At 45.5% G+C, this 22,506-nt stretch overlaps 1 protein-coding gene across 11 annotated transcripts in view; it reads right to left on the bottom strand.

Annotated features, from left to right (window-relative positions):
• RBM33 (RNA binding motif protein 33) overlaps nt 1-22,506 on the bottom strand; it is a 297,939-nt gene that overhangs the window by 37,769 nt on the left and 237,664 nt on the right. For 10 of the 11 annotated variants that reach the window (XR_010177641.1, XM_063921887.1, XM_063921881.1 and 7 more), the window contains 2 exons: nt 1,199-1,477; nt 872-1,060 (listed from right to left, as the gene is read on the bottom strand). Coding sequence is in view for 9 of the 11 variants with exons in the window: in XM_063921887.1 (XP_063777957.1) it covers nt 872-1,060; nt 1,199-1,477 (468 nt within the window). In the remaining 2 variants the exon portion in view is untranslated. Of the gene's footprint in view, nt 1-672; nt 784-871; nt 1,061-1,198; nt 1,478-22,506 lie in introns of all 11 variants that reach the window. The other variant, XR_010177640.1, reaches the window with a different exon arrangement.

Here is a 22,506-nt window from a genome sequence, read left to right as displayed (position 1 = left end):
CTGATGAAGTCTCAGAAAGAGACTAGCCACGTAGGATAAAGGGAGGAGTTAAGCAGATTGTGACGTTCATCTTCAAGTGTGGAACCTAACAACATTTTTAACATTGTGTAAGCAGTACTCTGGTCTATTGTGTGACAATATGTGTCGGGTACGGGATACCGGCAGTGAGGTTGCAAGTGGTAAAAATACAGACACTGACATCCCGACTGCCAAAATCCCAACAGGTAGGAGTAACTAAACTAAGCCTCCTTTCCCGCAGCCTAACCATCCCACAGTCTAACACTAGAGTCGTCCCCCCCCCCCCACCCCCCTTCAGAATAATCCTAACCCTGCAGCCTGACCCCACCACCCTGAAGCCTAACCCTAACCCTTCCCCCATGCAGCCTAAACCTCCCCGGAATACTTGCGTTCGGGATTCCGGCTGTCAAGATTCCGGCATCTGCATTCTGGTGTCGGGATTCCGGTGCTGGTCTTGAGGCTGCTGGCATCCCATCTGTCGGAATGTCCACTACATTCCGACAAGACAGGTTTAAAAAAAATGTTTTATTTACTTTTACTAATGGTGGCCATTGACCTTATTTTGTGGGTGTTTTATTGGCATAAGGGTGCATTTTTAGAACCCAAAAGGAATCCACTGACCAGCTATGCAGTTATACTACTATTGCTACATACCAGTAACCAGAAAATGTTGGCACATGCAAGTGCTTCAGAAGAGCTTTATATTATCCTTTCTCTATAGCTATTGCCGAAGATTTTTATGAACCTTGTTGCAATAATTCTGTTCTGCAAAAATGTAAGGTTTAGATTGCAGGAAAGGCGGTTTCTTAATTCAAATCCTGAAGATACAAGGCTGTCTCCAAGGGTGACCTACCTGAATTGGTCCTACTGACATCAGCAAGTTTTTCAATTGGTGATCAGTGGTTGATGAAGAAAGACCTTCAACTGACACCACACAAGGCTGAGGCTTGCACTCCACAACACGAAGGTTCTGTTTATTTGGCATCAGACGTCCTCGGCCCATCTGTCCACCTACTCCTCTGCCTCTCCCTCGCATAATGACCTGCCAACAATACAACGTGCAAAGTTAGTTTGTCCTTTATCAATTCTAATAAATCAACAATGCAGCTCAAAAAAAATCACCTTAAACAATTCAGATACAGAATGTGATTCAACATCACCAAATAGAATTATACTGTACCTTCGTTTGTGGATGCTGTCCTTGTATGCTAGTGACCATGTGGGGGACAACGGACTCTACAAGAGTATGCTGCGGACGGGGCTTGACTTGATACTGCTGTTGATACTGTTGATTCTGTTGTTGCTGAACACTTCCTTTCCCCAATGTTACCTTCCTTACAGGTCCTGTTTTCTGCTGAACACGCTGTTGATATTGTGGCCTTTGCTGAGGCTGGATTCTCTGCTGAGGAAGCTGCATTTGTGGATTGCCTACTGAAGGCTGTACAGAAACACAATCTCCCTGCAAAAAACACATTGTGCCAGTCAGTATTGAAACAGTAAGTCAGAGAAAACTATACTGTTGTAAGAGAACTATGCCAATACCCAGGGATAAAAGGGCATTGTGCCGCTATAACACTTCCTGCTTCGCCTCATTACTGAGGTGAAGCAGGATGGGACATCGTCAAAATGTAAGAACATCTTGTCTGCTGAAATGTGGGCCTGGGAGCGGCATAGCGCACATAACGTTCACCGATACCACTAACCCCCCATATCGACAGTTCATATATTTGGGGCGGTATCCTATTAGCCACAGTGATTTACCGCAATATAATGGGCATTTTAGCCCGATCATGCTATCAGGCTATCCAATACCACCCATAATCTGTTACTAGGTTAAGCTCTGCAAAGTTCTTCAAAGGGTGAAGGAGTTTACTAAATGGCTTCACTGTACAGTAGCAATGCTGCTGCAATGAATGGAAAATAGGCTGTTACCATCATACCTACCCTCTAATGCTCCAATAACATAAGTTGCAGCACATGTATGTATGTATGTATGTATGTATGTATGTATGTATGTATGTATATATATATATATATATATATATATATATATACACACACACACACACACACACACACACACACACACACACACAGTATATATACATTTGCGGTATATAAATTTGTATATAAGGGGCGATTCAACTGTTTTGGGCATCTATTTTTCAGGTATAAATGGCATAGATTCCCAAACAATTGTCAGGATTCACGTGCATGTCACGCCCAAACAGGGTTTAGCCGCATAAAACGGCTAAAGCCGTTTCAAGTCCTGCTTTGAGCAGCCAGACTCTCAACATAACGCACATTTTTTCTCGCACCTGAGAAAGCTGCAAGAAGAAATGCCCCCCCCCACTGTTACAGGGCGTCTAAATGGAGCAACAATTGAATTGCTCCGTTTTGAAAACCCCCCTCCCCCCCTCTCTAGTGATAGTCGCAGGGGAAAACAATTGAATCAGCCCCAAAGTTCAGGAATCTTTTACTGGAGATATAAGTTAGTTTTTTATTCTTTTGTGCCTATGGATTTCAACACAGACCACTCTGTGCATTGTGAACACTTGTGCAGTAACCACTGTCCTAAATCTAACAATAGACGACTCACCTGGCAAAGTAATACAAATAGCATAAGTGGCAGAACTCTGTCATGTTACAATCACAATTTATTCAATCACTGATAAAGCAATCTTTTGAACCTTTATAGATTAAGACAGTGTATTATATGGAAGAATAAATCATGATTGTGCAATATGGCAGTAACCAAGTGCTGCTCCTTCTAATATGCCCGGAGTACCTGAAGTCTCTACAGCAGTATGCACCCAGAGAATGGATCTACAATGTGTGCTGCCCGGGTATTCTATGTTCTGCTTTTATCAGAGATCACTGAAAAAGTGGCCAACTAACTTGATTAACAGATTCAGGGGGAAACGCAGAGGCAGGCTTTGGTGCAATTTCTGTGTTTCTAGTGCCTTTGAAATGATTGCCGCTTTAAGAAAACGTCAGACTCACTGGAATGGTGCAGTTGCTTGCATCTCGCAGGCTATTACATTTCCCCCTTTGTATTATAAAACCGGCAGGGAAAACGGCTGCATGTAGCAGCCCCCATAATTAAGGGTGGGGACACAATTCTAGAAAATAGAACAGCTTTATGAAAATATCTCTTATATAAAAGAGAAAAAAAATCAAAAGGTTACACTTTCTGCCCTGGAAATAAAGACAACATTGAGGTATTAAGTGCTAGTAAAAACAATAACTAATATAAAGTCACCAGAACACAAATTGTTATGTCACATACATCTGCAGAAGAAACACAAGCAATATGTGTATTACAAATATAAAGATGTTTTCAATAGCAGAGCACGTTTACGATGGATGGTACTATACAATGAAGATGAAGAGCGCTGACAAGCCTTCAGTGTGTTAAGTGTTCTGATACAAAGTGCTGCTGCTGTCAGGTTCCTCCAATTTGACAGATCAAATCTTATTTTCCTTCTCAAACCTCAAGAAAAGATACTGCCAACATACATTCAGTGTGAGCAAATTGATTAATCCCTCTCAACAGATCACACATCTCTTGATTACAACTAGGAGACGTTAAGCAGCATTATACTGAAGTGACAACACTTGACAAATTCCCAAACCACCTCGCTCAGCCTATTGTAGCTGGCATTAACTGCGATGAAAAATTAATTTCCCTTATCTTCCTCTAAGCCCCAAAATCCAAATCCTCCAAACAGACTACTCTTTCTGTAAAGGTATTATGAAAACCTCAGAAAGATTAATTACATGTCTTCAGGTGACATTAAATTAATTTCGGTGCTCGTGACAGACATTTGATAGTGCATATTGAGAGGACAGATAACATTGTCAGGACACACAGCAGGACACTGAAGCGGTGTCCCAGGCCTGCATCTTACGCATTGTGCGGTGATAAGGCCAATACCTCACTGTCATTGGCACGGTTACCGATCTTGCAAATCTAAGAGAGACAGGATTTCTAGAAGGTCTGACAATGCTATGGCCTTGCAATAAACACGTTCCCTAACCAGTCAGGAAGATGAAATAGAAGATGGTAAATGATTGCCAAGATGCAGACTCTGAATATTATTTCAGAAAGGACTCCCTCAATAACTTGACAGTTCCCAGCATCAACACATATCCCTCTGACGAAGAGATGGAGGGAGATGAGCAGGAGGATGGAATGAGGAGGATAAATTAACCATGGTTGCGGCAACAACATACATACTGGTTGGAAAATAAAAAAAGAGAGGAATAAGGAAAACTAATAATTTCAAAACAAAGACATACAAAAACCTAGACAGACCTAGTGTCCCCTATGAAAGTGTTTCAGGAATATTAAGAACAAAAGGCAGCGCTGCCATTGGCCGGTAACACCTACACTACCACTGTACAGGTTCTCTGGCACATGTTTTACACACAATGCCATATGTAAAAATAGGATTTGAATTACCTACCGGCAAATCCTTTTCTCGTAGTCCATAGGGGATATTGAGGGACTCTATAACGATGGGGTAGACGGGATCCAAAGGAGCAGGTACACTTTAAATTTCTTCACTGGGTGTGCGGACTCCTGCCCTCTATGCCCCCTCCCACAGGCAGTTATAGGTAAAACAGTGCCCGAAGGAGAAAGGACATATATGAGAGAAGGAACATAAAAAAATAAGAATTTACTTACCGATAATTCTATTTCTCGGAGTCCGTAGTGGATGCTGGGGTTCCTGAAAGGACCATGGGGAATAGCGGCTCCGCAGGAGACAGGGCACAAAAAGTAAAGCTTTTCCAGATCAGGTGGTGTGCACTGGCTCCTCCCCCCATGACCCTCCTCCAGACTCCAGTTAGGTACTGTGCCCGGACGAGCGTACACAATAAGGGAGGATTTTGAATCCCGGGTAAGACTCATACCAGCCACACCAATCACACCGTACAACTTGTGATCTAAACCCAGTTAACAGTATGATAACAAAAGGAGCCTCTGAAAGACGGCTTCCTACAACAATAACCCGATTTTTGTAACAATAACTATGTACAAGTATTGCAGAATAATCCGCACTTGGGATGGGCGCCCAGCATCCACTACGGACTCCGAGAAATAGAATTATCGGTAAGTAAATTCTTATTTTCTCTATCGTCCTAGTGGATGCTGGGGTTCCTGAAAGGACCATGGGGATTATACCAAAGCTCCCAAACGGGCGGGAGAGTGCGGATGACTCTGCAGCACCGAATGAGAGAACTCCAGGTCCTCTTTTGCCAGGGTATCAAATTTGTAAAATTTTACAAACGTGTTCTCCCCCGACCACGTAGCTGCTCGGCAGAGTTGTAATGCCGAGACCCCTCGGGCAGCCGCCCAAGATGAGCCCACCTTCCTTGTGGAATGGGCATTTACATATTTTTTTGCTGTGGCAAGCCTGCCACAGAATGTGCAAGCTGAATTGTACTACAAATCCAACGAGCAATAGTCTGCTTAGAAGCAGGAGCACCCAGCTTGTTGGGTGCATACAGGATAAACAGCAAGTCAGATTTCCTGACTCCAGCCGACCTGGAAACTATATTTTCAGGGTCCTGACAACATCCAGCAACTTGGAGTCATCCAAGTCCCTAGTAGCCGCAGGCACCACAATAAGCTGGTTCAGGTGAAACGCTGACACCACCTTAGGGAGAAACTGGGGACGAGTCCACAGCTTTGCTCTGTCCGAATGGACAATCAGATATGGCTTTGTGAGATAAAGCCGCCAATTCTGACACTCGCCTGGCCGAGGCCAGGACCAACAGCATGGTCACTTTCCATGTGAGATATATCAAATCCACAGATTTGAGTTGTTTAAAACAATGTGATTTTAGGAATCCCAAACTACGTTGAGATCGCCCAGTGCCACTGGAGACATCAAAAAAGGGTTGTATATGCAGTACTCCCTTAACAACTTCTGGACTTCAGGAACTGAAGCCAATTTCTTTCTGGAAGAAAATCGACCGGTCGAAATTTGAACCTTAATGGACCCCAATTTGAGACCCATATACACTCCTGCTTGCAGGAAATGTAGGAATTAACCTAGTTGAAATTCTTCCGTGGAGCCTTCCTGGCCTCACACCATGGAACATATTTTCACCTAAGCGGTGATAATGTTGTGCGGTCACCTCCTTCCTGGCTCTGACCAGGGTAGGGATGACCTCTTCCGGAATGCCTTTTTCCCTTAGGATCCGGCGTTCACCCGCCCTGGCGTCAACGCAGCTGCGGTAAGTCATGGAACAGACATGATTCTTGCTGAATCAAGATCCTTTCTAGTATCTCTTGAAGTTCCGGGTACCAAGTTCTTCTTGGCCCAAACCGGAACCCCGAGTATAGTTCTTACTCCTCTCCTTCCTATCATTCTCCATACACTGGGTATGAAAGGCAGAGGAGGGAACACATACACCGACTGGTACACCCACGGTGTTACCAGAGCGTCCCAGCTATTGCCTGAGGGTCTCTAGACCTGGCGCTTCATGTGGGACGCCATCATAACCACCTTTGGTCTTTCCCAACGGTTTACAAACATGTGGAAACTTCCAGATGAAGTTCCCACTTTTCCGGGTGGAATTCATTTATGCTGAGGAAATCTTCCTAGTTGTCCACTCCCGGAATGAACACTGCTGACAGTGTTATCACATGATCTTTCGCTCAGCGAAGAATCCTTGCTGTCATTGCCCTCCTGCTTCTTGTGCCGCCCCGTCTGTTTACGTGGGCGACTGCCATGATGATGTCCTACTGGATCAGCACCGGTTGACTTTGAAGCAGAGGTCTTCCTAGGCTCAGAGCATCGTAAATTGCCCTTAGCTCCAGTATATTCATGTGGAGAGAAATCTCCAGACTTGACCACACTTCCTTGGAAATTTCTTCCTTGTGTGACTGTTCCCCAGCCTCTCAGGCTGGCATCCGTGGTCACCAGAACACAGTCCTGAATGCTGAATGTGCTGCCCTCTAGAAGATGAGCACTCTGCAGCCCCCACAGAAGAGACACCCTTGTCCTTGGAGACAGGGTTATCCGCTGATGCATCTGAAGATGCGATCCGGACCATTCGTCCAGCAAATCCCCCTGAAAAGTTTTTGCGTGAGATCTGCCGAATGGAATCGCTTCGTAAGAAGCCACCATTTTTCCCAGGACTCCTGTGCATTGATGCACTGATACTTGGCCTGGATTTAGGAGGTTTCTGACTAGGTCGGATAACTCCCTGGCTTTCCCCTCCAGGAGAAATACCTCTTTCTGGACTATGCCCAGAATCATTCCTAGGAACAGCAGACGTATCATCGGAAAACAGCTGCGATTTTTGGAATATTTAGAATCCACTCGTGCTGTCGTAGAACTACTTTAGATAGTTCTTTTCCGACCTCCAACTGTTCTCTGGAAACTTGTCCCTTTCAGGATATCGTCCAAGTAAGGGATAATTTAGATGCCTTTCTTCTTTTAAGAATCATCTTTTCGGCCATTACCTTGGTAAAGGCCCGGGGTGCCGTGGATAATTCAACGGCAGCGTCTGAAACTGATATTGACAGTTCTGTATCACGAACCAGAGGTACCCTTGTTGAGAAGGGCAAATTTGGACATGGAGGTAATCCTTGATGTCCAGGGACACCATATAGTCCCCTTTTTTCCGGTTCTCTATCACTGCTCTGAGTGACTCCATCTTGATTTGAACCTTTTTATGTAAGTGTTCAAAGATTTCAGATTTAGACTATGTCTCACCAAGCCGTCTGGCTTCAGTACCACAATATAGTGTGGAGGACTAATACCCTTTTCCTTGTTGTAGGAGGGGTACTTTGATTATCACCTGCTGGAAATACAGCTTGTGAATTTTTTCCCAATACTGCCTCCTTGTCGGAGGGAGCCGTTGGTAAAGCAGGCTTCAGGAACCTGCGAGGAAAAAATGTCTCGACTCTCCAATCTGTACCCCTGGGATAATACTTGTATGATCTAGGGGTCAACTTGCGAGTGATCCCACTGCGCGCTGAGACTCTTGAGACTACCCCCCCACTGGTGGAGGGCTTCTTTTCCTGGGAAGGGGCTGCCTGCTGCAGTCTACTTCCCTTTCCTCTATGTCTGGGCAGATATGACTGGCCTTTTGCCCGCTTGCCCACATGGGAACGGAAGGATTGAGGCTGAAAAGACAGTGTCTTTTTCTGCTGAGATGTAACTTGGGGTAAAAAGGTTGGATTTCCCAGCTGTGGCCGTGGCCCCCAGGTCCGACGGACCGACCCCAAATAACTCCTTCCCTTTATACGGCAATACTTCCATGTGCCGTATGGGATCTGTATCACCTGACCACTGTCGTGTCCATGACATCTTCTGGGAGATATGGACAACGCACTTATCTTGATGCCAGAGTGCAAATATCCCTCTGTGCATCTCGCATACATATATATAGAATGCATCCTATTAAATGCTCTATATCAATAAAATATTTTTAGTCAGGGAATTCGACCAAGCCAACCCAGCACTGCATCTCCAGGCTGATGGCGATCGCTGGTCGCAGTATAACCACCGTCTGTGTGTATATACTTTTTAGGATATTTTTCCAGCTGCCTATCAGCTGGCTCCTTGAGGGCGGCCGTATTTGGAGACGGTAACGCCACTTGATAAGTGTGTGAGCGCCTTATCCACCCTAATGGGTGCTTCCCAACGCGCCCTAACTTCTGGCGGGAAAAGGTATAACGCCAATATTTGCTATCGGGGTAAACCCACGCATCATCACACACTTCATTTTATTTTATCTGATTCAGGAAAAACTACAGGTAGTTTTTTCACTTCCACATAATACCCTTTTCTGTGGTACTTGTAGTATCAGAAATATGTAACAGCTCCTTCATTGCCCTTAACGTGTGGCCCTAATGAGGAATACGTTTGTTTATTCACCGTCGACACTGGATTCAGTGTCCGTGTCTGTGTCGACCGACTGAGGTAAATGGGCGTTTTTTATAAAAAAAACCCTGACGGTGTTTCTGAGACGCCTGGACCGTTACTAATTGTTTGTCGGTCGTCTCATGTCGTCAACCGACCTTGCAGCGTGTTGACATTCTCACGTAATTCCCTAAATAAGCCATCCATTCCGGTGTCGACTCCCTAGAGAGTGACATCACCATTACAGGCAATTTCTCCGCCTCCTCCAGCATCGTCCTCATACATGTCGACACACACGTACCGACACACAGCACACACACCTGGAATGCTCTGACAGAGGACAGGACCCCACTAGCCCTTTGGAGAGACAGAGGGAGAGTTTGCCAGCACACACCAAAAAACGCTATAATTACATAGGGACAACCTTATATAAGTGTTTCTCCCTAATAGCATCTTTATATATATATTTATATCGCCAATTAGTGCCCCCCCTCTCTGTTTAAACCCTGTTTCTGTAGTGCAGTGCAGGGGAGAGCCTGGGAGCCTTCTCTCCAGCCTTTCTGTGAGAGAAAAAATGGCGGTGTGTGCTGAGGAGATAGGCCCCGCCCCTTTTACGGCGGGCTCGTCTCCCGCTCTTTAGTGAAGTTTGGCAGGGGTTAAATATCTCCATATAGCCTCTGGGGGCTATATGTGAGGTATTTTTAGCCAGTATATAGGTTTACATTTGCCTCCCAGGGCGCCCCCCCCCCAGCGCCCTGCACCCTCAGTGACAGCGTGTGAAGTGTGCTGAGAGGAAAATGGCGCACAGCTGCAGTGCTGTGCGCTACCTTTAGAAGACTGTCAGAGTCTTCAGCCGCCGATTCTGGACCTCTTCTAACTTCAGCATCTGCAAGGGGGCCGGCGGCGCGGCTCCGGTGACCATCCAGGCTGTACCTGTGATCGTCCCTCTGGAGCTAATGTCCAGTAGCCAATCCATCCTGCACGCAGGTGAGTTCACTTCTTCTCCCCTCAGTCCCTCGTTGCAGTGATCCTGTTGCCAGCAGGACTCACTGTAAAATAAAAAACCTAAGCTAAACTTTCTCTAAGCAGCTCTTTAGGAGAGCCACCTAGATTGCACCCTTCTCGGCCGGGCACAAAAATCTAACTGGAGTCTGGAGGAGGGTCATGGGGGGAGGAGCCAGTGCACACCACCTGATCTGGAAAAGCTTTACTTTTTGTGCCCTGTCTCCTGCGGAGCCGCTATTCCCCATGGTCCTTTCAGGAACCCCAGCATCCACTAGGACGATAGAGAAACAAGGAGTGGTGAGATTTTATACCAGCACACCACTAACATATAACAACCAGCAACGGCTGGTAACAGCAGCAGCAACAGCTGAACAGCTAAACACATAAGAGAACCTGCAGAAAAGGCAACGCACTGAGGCGGGTGCCCAATATCCCTTATGGACTACGAGAAAAGGATTTACCGGTAGGTAATTAAAATCCTATTTTCTCTAGCATCCATAAGGGATATTGAGGGAATCTAGTACGATAGGGACGTCCCAAAGCTTCCAGAACGAGCGGGAATGTGCGGAGAATGCTGCAGCACCACCGCCTGCCCAAACTGGGTAACCTCTTTGGCTAGGGTATCAAACTTGTAGAACTTCACATAGGTGTACTTCCCCGACCAAGTAGCAGCTCGGCATATTTGCAAGGCCGAGACTCCACAGGCAGCCGCCCAAGAAGAGCCCACAGATCTTGTAGAGTGAACTTTCAGAGACTTAGGAACAGGTAAGGCTGTTGACACATAGGCCTGTTGGATAGCAAGCCTAAGCCACCGAGCAATAGACTGCTTCGAAGCAGGACAACCCTTATTCTGCGCATAACACAGCACGAACAAGGAATCCATCTTTCTGATCCGAGCCGTTCGCATGACATAGATCTTCAAGGCTCACACAGCATCCAACGCCTCCGGAAAAGCAGAAGTGTCGGAACTGGACAGACCCACAATATGTTGATTTATTTATTTATTTTTATGAAAATTTTATTAGGGGAGATAGAAAAATGTTACATCGATTAGATCAGACATCAGAAAAGATCAGTAAAGGTGTAACACATCAAAACATTGAAACACAGTGCAATATTTTATCTATATGAAGAATGAACTGGTTGACAACCTGAAAAAGCCCATCACGGCAAAAGAAATGGTATACATATAATTTTCAAGGAAGGTCAAGTAGAGTAAACATGAGAAATAAGTGAATATGAAGAGAGGGAGAAAATAGGAAGGGTGAGTAGGAAGGGGGGAGAGAGAGATGGGAGTCTAAGAATTAAAGAGATAGAGGTGTAGAAGTGAGGGGTAGCCAGTCGAGGTTTTAGTGCCATAGTAATGTAGTTTTAATAATCAGCAGAGTGAGATTAAATGGTTGCCAAGGGAGGTTCGGCCTCATAGTAGGCAGCCCAAGGTGACCAAACCCGAATAAATCGTGTCGGAGTGTCATGGACAACTGCGGAGATGCGTTCTAGCCTGTAAGTTGACCAGATAGCATTGATAGTAGCAGGGAAGGGGGGAGGGGCGGTGGATTTACAGTGTGCAGCAATCTGACATTTAACCGTATTAAGTATATGGTTAATCAATTTGTGTGTGGGCTGTGGTAGGTGGGCGATCGGCCTAGCTAAAAGCGAATAGAAAGGTGAAGAGGGCATATCAAAGTCAGTAATATTTTTGATCAGTCTATGAAGTTCCTTCCAATATTGAGATATAATAGGACAAGTCCACCAGACGTGCAAGTCAGTCCCCTTTTGACCACATTGTCGCCAACATAAGTCTGGTGTATCAGGGTAAATAGCACGGAGTCGAGTAGGGACTAGGTACCAGCGAGTATAGAGCTTATATGCATTTTCTTTAATACGCACTGATATCGAGCATTTTGATGTAGCTAGTCTAATTTGGGACCATTCGTTAGGAGTGAGAACTTCCCCAATGTCATTTTCCCAGGCCATCTCATGAGCTTCTTTAGGGGGCTGATTGTAGGATAACAGAATTTGATAAATAGATGATAGGAGTCTCTTAGACGATTGTCGGGAACGACAGAGAGATTCAATAGCAGTAATGGGAGTTATGGGTGTACCCGGGGCGGGGCGTTCAAGTGTGTGGTAAAAATGACGGATTTGTAAAAACTGGTAAAAGACTACGTGGGAGGTTAAGGTGAGATTGTATGCTAGCAAAGTCTGGAAAGGAGTGTAGAGGGTCTATGTCCAAAGGAAATAGAAGGTTATGAGTAGTCCACAGTGGGAATTGAAGGTGGTCCCCATACCTGGGGAGAAGGTAGGATTGTTCCACAGAGGGACTAATAGTGGGTGTAGCGAGCGAAGTCTATAGAAACGCGTACAGAAGTCCCAGATGGATAGTGTGAATCGTATTGTAGGTAGGAGGGAGGAAGTCTTTGGGCGATGTGCACGGGAACACTATAAGAGGGTTGAAGGAGAATAAACTGACAGCGTGTGGGCTTCAATATATGTCCACACTTTCTGAGTTGGGGGGGCATGCCAATGAATGCAGGGAGATAGTTGGACAGCTTGATAATATTTAACAAGATCAGGAATGCCTACACCTCCAGAAGTCTGGTGCTTGTGTAATATTCACATTTTAACTCTCGGCTTCTTATCCGCCCATATGAAATTTGATATGTCCCGTTGTAAATTCTTAAGGATTGACGTGGGAATATGTATAGGAAGCGTCTGCCAAATATACAATAAGCGGGTTAAGACGTTCATTTTTACTGCTGCTGTGCGACCGAACCATGAGATAAATTGTTTGTTCCAGATTGATAAATCCGATTTGATAGAGGCCAGCAATCTCGGGAAGTTAGCAGCGTAAAGCCGGTGATATGATTTAGTGAGATAGACGCCAAAATATTTAAGCTTTTCGGGTTGCCACCGGAAAGGGGTATTCAGTTTGTAGCTGTGAGAGGTCTGAGTGTGGGATGTTGAGATCCAAAAATTCAGTTTTATCTTTATTGATGTTATAATTCGAGTAGAGACCGTAGGTGCGAGCTTCGGCGAACAGAGTCGGAAGGGAGATAGTAGGATTAGTTAGGGTTAATATCACATCATCCGCATATAGCGCTATCTTATGGTCCGAGTGTCCCACCGTGAGACCTGTAATATTACCATTGAGTCTAATCTTCGTGGCTAGAGGTTCCATAACCAGGGCAAACAAAAGAGGAGAGAGGGAATAACCTTGTCGGGTACCGTTATTAATTTGAAAGGGGTCAGAGGAGAGGCCATTTACCAGTAGATGGGTTATGATAAAGAGAGTTAATCCTGTGGAGGAAGGCACCTTGAAATCCCATGTTACACAGTGTTTGTTGCAAAAATGGCCAGGCTACCCTATCAAAGGCCTTTTCAGCATCAAGCGCCACCACTAGGGTCGACAGTGAGCGGGTTGTCGCTATGTGGATGAGGTTCATCAACTGTCTCGTGTTGTCGGAAGCCTGTCTATTAAGGATGAAGCCCACTTGGTCTGGGTGGACCAAGAATGGTAGTATAGGGGATAATCGCATGGCAAGAATTTTAGCGAAAAGTTTCAAGTCCACGTTAAGAAGAGAGAATTGGCCTGTAATTGCCCATCTCCATAGGGTCCCTCTGTGGTTTTGGGATAACGATAATGTTGGCTCTGGTAGTGGCGTCCTCAAGCCTCCCGCCCTCTAATAACGAGTTGAAAAGAGGGCGAAGCATGGGAAGAAGTGAGTCAGTAAATTTCTTATAGTATAGGGCAGTGAAGCCGTCAGGGCCTGGTGCAGCGGTTAGAAATATAATTACACGTTATGCATTTTAAAAAATAAATAAATAAATAAATGCATAACGTGTAATTATATTTCTAACTGCATAAAGAAAATTAATGTAGAAACCACTGAAAAATTATTTGAAATTGGTAGTTTTATCAACTGCGACACATCATATGTTATTTACATGCTAGTGTGGGGGTGCGGTAAAAAATACATAGGACGCACCACCCGGGAACTCAAAGTACGGTTCCTAGAACCTTTAGAGGAACATCATCAAAAAGATTCAGACACATAGTGTCTCAAAGCACTATTATGATGTTCACGGTGGAGATCCAAAATGTTTGAAACTCACAGGTCTAGAATCTATACCACATACCACACGTGGGGGTGATAGATATAAAAGACTATGTAGACAGGAGGTCTTTTGTATGTATCAGATGAACAGTATTTTTCCTGAAGGCCTAAACGAATCAGTGGAACTAAATACTGTGATCTGATCGGAGGTATTTACATGTGTCGAGGGAAATAGTATGAATAGGGTTGTTTTTGTTCTCCTATGTATATTGAATAGTACTGAGACCGAGGATATATTAATTTGTTATAGCCCCCTAATTTGTTTCGGGTTCTGTCGATGTGTTAACTTGGGTTGTCGGTCGGCTAGATTCCGAACGACATATATATTAAGTTTCCTCTATATGATGGGTAAAATTCTCTGAGTTTGCAGCTGGAGTATTTGACTCCAGACATAATGGTGTAACCTGTTCCCTGTCCCGATCTTTTTCCCCTAATCATAACGACCACCGGAGAGGAGGGTAACCTTAGGATAAGAAATACATAAAATATAAATGACTTTATAATACCAAAAAAAGTGTATGGAGTTAATAAATTATAATTCCGCTTCCCCTTAAATATGATTAAGATGGAATGGACTAATGCCACTTCAGGAAGAAAAAGGGTGCTATGTGGATATTATTGAATAGTTGAGAAATAACAACTTAGACATCTGACCTAGTAGAGTTGTCCGGGTTTCTAGGTTTTTTGCAATTTCATTATTATAATAAAACAATAGGATGCCGAAAATATATCAAATGATTTGATTAGGAGTATTTATAGCAGCGGGGACATATGAGCTAAGTAAAAGAAAACAACACATGTTTATTCTTAGAAATAACTGAACTGCTAAACATTTTCTGAACAAGGAGATGTGGTTAAATTGTATCCTTAGAATGATAGTCTTAACATTCGGACCGCAAAGTACATCTAATTGGCTGTTGGTGACTATGCCAACAAGATGGGATCGCCCCGTCACGTGGGTCACGTGCCTCGCATTCGGGATTGCCCCGATGCTATGTACTATACCACATTTCCCCATAGCTATTGGGGAAGAGATGATCACGTGACCGGGAGGACGGACTACGTGTGGAGGCGCCTCCCTCCTTCTAAGCCGAATGGTGGAACGCAAATGCGCTCCACAGAGCGGAAGTAACATAGTAGCGCTGACTTGGAAGACAATACTGAAGATACGAATCCTGCTCAAAACCTATAAGTTTTTTACTCCTCGGTTTGTCAACTAATAAAAGAGTGAGTATGCAATTAAGAGAGTGACTCCATGCATTTGATTTGATAAGACACGTGACGGGAATGGACATATATTATTTGATTGTGTGCCCCCGTGACCCGGAAGTAATATGAAGACACGTATTTGTTCACATTACAATTTAGTTGTTTTCTGGTTAAAATTCCATAAGAAATAGAGTTTAGGTATCTGAGTCTGTCCCAGGATCACACTTAGAATCTATAGAAGGTGTAATATGATTGTTTTTATGAGTATTTTGATTAAATAGAAGGATTGAGTTAACAGCTGTAGACTGTTTGGTAATTACCTAGGGTATAAATATCTGGTTAGTTTACCTGCCTAGATCACCTTTGATAAAGCTGCAGTGACCGCAGCGAAACGCGCCAGGAGGAGGCTATTTGGGTCGACAATCACGTCAGTCTACTGCCGCATCACATCCGGACCAATTACTGGACTTTGCTACCTGCAGGAAAAGTGAGGCAATCTCCTACAACTGGAAGCACCATCAACCCTTTTCGTCATAAAGAGGACACTGCGCTACATTGAGGATTACAAACCTGGCTGGTTTTGAGTAAAACATCAGAGACACTCTTAAGGGACTACACCTCTAGCGGTTTGGGTAAAGTTTATTGGTGAGACTGCGCCGTCAGTCTGTCTCCATCTGCTCTACAATCCAGTATATTCAATAGGAACGGATGTTATTGTGATAGGCAGCCACAGTGTTTGACCCACACTTATTGTTTTTATTGCTATGAATTGTTTTTGGATTTGTGTATCCAAGTTTTAATGAGGCCCAATTTTATATTTTATTAAATGTGAATTATTCATCACTCAATCCTTCTTATCACAATCTTTACTCAGCATTTCAATAGCGCTGCTATTGTTGTTGGTTTCTTTTTTTAGTGCAGGGTATTAAGACATATCTATGTGTGGGCTATGAATGGTTGAAAGCAGTGAAATTATGAAGACAAAGCACATATCGGTAGCCAATAGAGACACGACTGAAGCAGAAGGCGATAAACACGATGGAGGACAGATGTGAGAATCAGATGAATTTAGTCACATAAATCCCAGGGGGGGGGGGGGGGGGTAGCGTATAAAAAGAGTGAATAAAAGTAGGAGGCTGGCTCAGCCCAAGTCAATGAGTGAGTAAGAATGAGAGCAGGCTCAGCCACAGATAGTTGATATAGAAGAATTAACATTCATTGAAGGGTGAAAAAAAAAATAGTGTAAAACAATGCGGTCTGTATAACGTGGGGGTAGGAATTCTCCAATAAAGGAGTCTAACATGTGAGCAAAGGGCGCTCAATCAGCCTAAAGAGACAACATTAAGAGAATAACAAGAATTAAACTGTCCTTAATAACGTAACAATTAGGCCGTGGACCAGTCACGGGACGGCGGCACGGGTTTGGGTACCGGAGCAGGTTGTTGTCGACATATTTCCGGTATGTCATCTAGGAGACCAAACAATTTCAATAGGTCGTAACCCTGAGCTCGGGTCTTAATAGCGTGAGTCGTACCATTTCTTGTGACCAAAAGCTGGAAAGGGAAACCCCACTTATACTTGATAGAGTGAGTTCTCAAGGTCTTTGTGACATTCAGAAGATCCCTCCGTTTCTTAAGTGTCGATGGAGCCAAATCCTGAAATATTTGAAGTTAGGATCCAGAGTAGGAAATCGCTGTAAGTCCTCTTACGGCGTTCATAACCTGTTCTTTTGATTTAAAGTAATGGAAAATAAGATTTTACTCACCGGTAAATAAGATTTTACTTACCGATAAATCTATTTCTCGGAGTCCGTAGTGGATGCTGGGGTTCCTGAAAGGACCATGGGGAATAGCGGCTCCGCAGGAGACAGGGCACAAAAAGTAAAGCTTTTTCAGATCAGGTGGTGTGCACTGGCTCCTCCCCCTATGACCCTCCTCCAGACTCCAGTTAGGTACTGTGCCCGGACGAGCGTACACAATAAGGGAGGATTTTGAATCCCGGGTAAGACTCATACCAGCCACACCAATCACACCGTACAACCTGTGATCTAAACCCAGTTAACAGTATGATAACAGCGGAGCCTCTGAAAGATGGCTTCCTTCAACAATAACCCGAATTAGTTAACAATAACTATGTACAATTTATGCAGATAATCCGCACTTGGGATGGGCGCCCAGCATCCACTACGGACTCCGAGAAATAGATTTATCGGTAAGTAAAATCTTATTTTCTCTATCGTCCTAGTGGATGCTGGGGTTCCTGAAAGGACCATGGGGATTATACCAAAGCTCCCAAACGGGCGGGAGAGTGCGGATGACTCTGCAGCACCGAATGAGAGAACTCCAGGTCCTCCTTAGCCAGAGTATCAAATTTGTAAAATTTTACAAACGTGTTCTCCCCTGACCACGTAGCTGCTCGGCAAAGTTGTAATGCCGAGACCCCTCGGGCAGCCGCCCAAGATGAGCCCACCTTCCTTGTGGAGTGGGCCTTTACAGATTTAGGCTGTGGCAGGCCTGCCACAGAATGTGCAAGTTGGATTGTGCTACAGATCCAACGAGCAATCGTCTGCTTAGACGCAGGAGCACCCATCTTGTTGGGTGCATACAATATAAACAACGAGTCAGATTTTCTGACTCCAGCTGTCCTTGCAATATATATTTTTAATGCTCTGACAACGTCCAGTAACTTGGAGTCCTCCAAGTCACTTGTAGCCGCAGGCACTACAATAGGCTGGTTCAGATGAAATGCTGACACCACCTTAGGGAGAAAATGCGGACGAGTCCGCAGTTCTGCCCTGTCCGAATGGAAAATCAGATATGGGCTTTTGTAAGATAAAGCTGCCAATTCTGATACTCTCCTGGCAGAAGCCAGGGCTAGAAGCATGGTCACTTTCCAAGTGAGATATTTCAAATCCACCTTATTTAGTGGTTCAAACCAATGAGATTTTAGAAAGTCCAAAACCACATTGAGATCCCACGATGCCACTGGAGGCACCACAGGAGGCTGTATATGCAGCACTCCCTTAACAAAAGTCTGGACTTCAGGGACTGAAGCCAATTCTTTTTGAAAGAAAATCGACAGGGCCGAAATTTGAACCTTAATAGATCCCAATTTGAGACCCATAGACAATCCTGATTGCAGGAAATGTAGGAATCGACCCAGTTGAAATTCCTCCGTCGGAGCACTCCGATCTTCGCACCACGCAACATATTTTCGCCAAATTCGGTGATAATGTTGCACGGTTACTTCCTTCCTTGCTTTAATCAAAGTAGGAATGACTTCTTCCGGCATGCCTTTTTCCTTTAGGATCCGGCGTTCAACCGCCATGCCGTCAAACGCAGCCGCGGTAAGTCTTGAAACAGACAGGGACCCTGCTGAAGCAAGTCCCTCCTTAGAGGTAGAGGCCACGGATCTTCCGTGATCATCTCTTGAAGTTCCGGGTACCAAGTCCTTCTTGGCCAATCCGGAACCACTAGTATCGTTCTTACGCCTCTTTGCCGTATAATTCTCAATACTTTTGGTATGAGAGGCAGAGGAGGAAACACATACACCGACTGGTACACCCAAGGCGTTACCAGCGCGTCCACAGCTATTGCCTGCGGATCTCTTGACCTGGCGCAATACCTGTCCAGTTTTTTGTTGAGGCGAGACGCCATCATGTCCACCATTGGTCTTTCCCAACGGGTTACCAGCATGTGGAAGACTTCTGGATGAAGTCCCCACTCTCCCGGGTGAAGATCGTGTCTGCTGAGGAAGTCTGCTTCCCAGTTGTCCACTCCCGGGATGAACACTGCTGACAGTGCTATCACATGATTCTCTGCCCAGCGAAGAATCCTTGCAGCTTCTGCCATTGCACTCCTGCTTCTTGTGCCGCCCTGTCTGTTCACATGGGCGACTGCCGTGATGTTGTCCGACTGGATCAACACCGGTTTTCCCTGAAGCAGAGGTTCTGCCTGGCTTAGAGCATTGTATATTGCTCTTAGTTCCAGAATGTTTATGTGAAGAGACGTTTCCAGGCTCGTCCATACTCCCTGGAAGTTTCTTCCTTGTGTGACTGCTCCCCAGCCTCTCAGGCTGGCGTCCGTGGTCACCAGGATCCCATCCTGTATGCCGAATCTGCGGCCCTCCAATAGATGAGGACTCTGCAACCACCACAGAAGAGACACCCTTGTCCTTGGAGACAGGGTTATCCGTAGGTGCATCTGAAGATGCGACCCTGACCATTTGTCCAACAGATCCCTTTGGAAAATTCTTGCGTGGAATCTGCCGAATGGAATTGCTTCGTAAGAAGCCACCATTTTTCCCAGGACTCTTGTGCATTGATGTACAGACACCTTTCCTGGTTTTAGGAGGTTCCTGACAAGCTCGGATAACTCCTTGGCTTTTTCCTCCGGGAGAAAAACCTTTTTCTGAACCGTGTCCAGAATCATCCCTAGGAACAGCAGACGAGTTGTCGGCATTAACTGGGATTTTGGAATATTCAGAATCCACCCGTGCTGTTTTAGCACTTCTTGAGACAGTGCTAATCCCATCTCTAGCTGTTCTCTGGACCTCGCCCTTATTAGGAGATCGTCCAAGTATGGGATAATTAATATGCCTTTTCTTCGAAGAAGAATCATCATCTCGGCCATTACCTTTGTAAAGATCCGAGGTGCCGTGGACAATCCGAACGGCAGCGTCTGAAACTGATAGTGACAGTTTTGTACAACGAACCTGAGGTACCCCTGGTGTGAGGGGTAAATTGGAACGTGGAGATACGCATCCTTGATGTCCAAGGATACCATAAAGTCCCCCTCTTCCAGGTTCGCTATCACTGCTCTGAGTGACTCCATCTTGAACTTGAACTTCTTTATGTACAGGTTCAAGGACTTCAGATTTAGAATAGGCCTTACCGAGCCATCCGGCTTCGGTACCACAAAAAGAGTGGAATAATACCCCTTCCCTTGTTGTAGAAGAGGTACCTTGACTATCACCTGCTGAGAGTACAGCTTGTGAATGGCTTCCAAAACCGTCTCCCTTTCGGAGAGGGACGTTGGTAAAGCAGACTTCAGGAAACGGCGAGGTGGATCTGTCTCTAATTCCAACCTGTACCCTTGAGATATTATCTGCAGGATCCAGGGATCTACCTGCGAGTGAGCCCACTGCGCGCTGTAATTTTTGAGACGACCGCCCACCGTCCCCGAGTCCGCTTGAGAAGCCCCAGCGTCATGCTGAGGCTTTTGTAGAAGCCGGGGAGGGCTTCTGTTCCTGGGAAGGAGCTGCGTGTTGCTGTCTCTTCCCTCGACCTCTGCCTCGTGGCAGATATGAATAGCCCTTTGCTCTCTTATTTTTAAAGGAACGAAAGGGCTGCGGTTGAAAAGTCGGTGCCTTTTTCTGTTGGGGAGTGACTTGAGGTAGAAAGGTGGATTTCCCGGCTGTAGCCGTGGCCACCAAATCTGATAGACCGACTCCAAATAACTCCTCCCCTTTATACGGCAAAACTTCCATATGCCGTTTTGAATCCGCATCGCCTGTCCACTGTCGCGTCCATAAAGCTCTTCTGGCCGAAATGGACATAGCACTTACCCGTGATGCCAGTGTGCAGATATCCCTCTGTGCATCACGCATATAAAGAAATGCATCCTTTATTTGTTCTAACGACAGTAAAATATTGTCCCTGTCCAGGGTATCAATATTTTCAATCAGGGACTCTGACCAAACTACCCCAGCACTGCCCATCCAGGCAGTCGCTACAGCTGGTCGTAGTATAACACCTGCATGTGTGTATATACTTTTTTGGATATTTTCCATCCTCCTATCTGATGGATCTTTAAGTGCGGCCGTCTCAGGAGAGGGTAACGCCACTTGTTTAGATAAGCGTGTTAGCGCCTTGTCCACCCTAGGAGGTGTTTCCCAGCGCTCCCTAACCTCTGGCGGGAAAGGGTATAATGCCAATAATTTCTTTGAAATTATCAGCTTTTTATCAGGGGCAACCCACGCTTCATTACACACGTCATTTAATTCTTCTGATTCAGGAAAAACTATAGGTAGTTTTTTCATACCCCACATAATACCCTGTTTAGTGGTACCTGTAGTATCAGCTAAATGTAACGCCTCCTTCATTGCCAAAATCATATAACGTGTGGCCCTACTGGAAAATACGGTTGAATCGTCACCGTCACCACTGGAGTCAGTGCCTGCGTCTGGGTCTGTGTCGACCGACTGAGGCAAAGGGCGTTTCACAGCCCCTGACGGTGTTTGACTCGCCTGGACAGGCACTAATTGATTGTCCGGCCGCCTCATGTCGTCAAACGACTGCTTTAGCGTGTTGACACTATCCCGTAGTTCCATAAATAAAGGCATCCATTCTGGTGTCGACTCCCTAGGGGGTGACATCCTCATATTTGGCAATTGCTCCGCCTCCACACCAATATCGTCCTCATACATGTCGACACACACGTACCGACACCCAGCAGACACACAGGGAATGCTCCTAACGAAGACAGGACCCACTAGCCCTTTGGGGAGACAGAGGGAGAGTTTGCCAGCACACACCAAAAGCGCTATATATATATCAGGGATAGCCTTATAATAAGTGCTCCCTTATAGCTGCTTTGTTATATCAAAATATCGCCATAAATTTGCCCCCCCCTCTCTGTTTTACCCTGTTTCTGTAGTGCAGTGCAGGGGAGAGACTTGGGAGCCGTCCTGACCAGCGGAGCTGTGAGAGGAAATGGCGCCGTGTGCTGAGGAGATAGGCCCCGCCCCTTTTCTGGCGGGCTCGTCTCCCGCTATTTAGAAAAATCAGGCAGGGGTTAAATATCTCCATATAGCCTCTAGGGGCTATATGTGAGGTATTTTTAGCCTTTATAGGTATTCATTTGCCTCCCAGGGCGCCCCCCTCCCAGCGCCCTGCACCCTCAGTGACTGCCGTGTGAAGTGTGCTGAGAGGAAAATGGCGCACAGCTGCAGTGCTGTGCGCTACCTTTAGAAGACTGCAGGAGTCTTCAGCCGCCGATTCTGGACCTCTTCTGACTTCAGCATCTGCAAGGGGGCCGGCGGCGCGGCTCCGGTGACCATCCAGGCTGTACCTGTGATCGTCCCTCTGGAGCTTGATGTCCAGTAGCCAAGAAGCCAATCCATCCTGCACGCAGGTGAGTTGACTCCTTCTCCCCTCAGTCCCTCGCTGCAGTGATCCTGTTGCCAGCAGGAATCACTGTAAAATAAAAAACCTAGCTAAACTTTTTCTAAGCAGCTCTTTAGGAGAGCCACCTAGATTGCACCCTTCTTGG

Source organism: Pseudophryne corroboree, chromosome 5 (genome assembly GCF_028390025.1).
Source record: "Pseudophryne corroboree isolate aPseCor3 chromosome 5, aPseCor3.hap2, whole genome shotgun sequence".
In the NCBI taxonomy this organism is placed as follows: domain Eukaryota; kingdom Metazoa; phylum Chordata; class Amphibia; order Anura; family Myobatrachidae; genus Pseudophryne; species Pseudophryne corroboree.
This window is presented reverse-complemented; position numbering and strand designations above follow the sequence as displayed.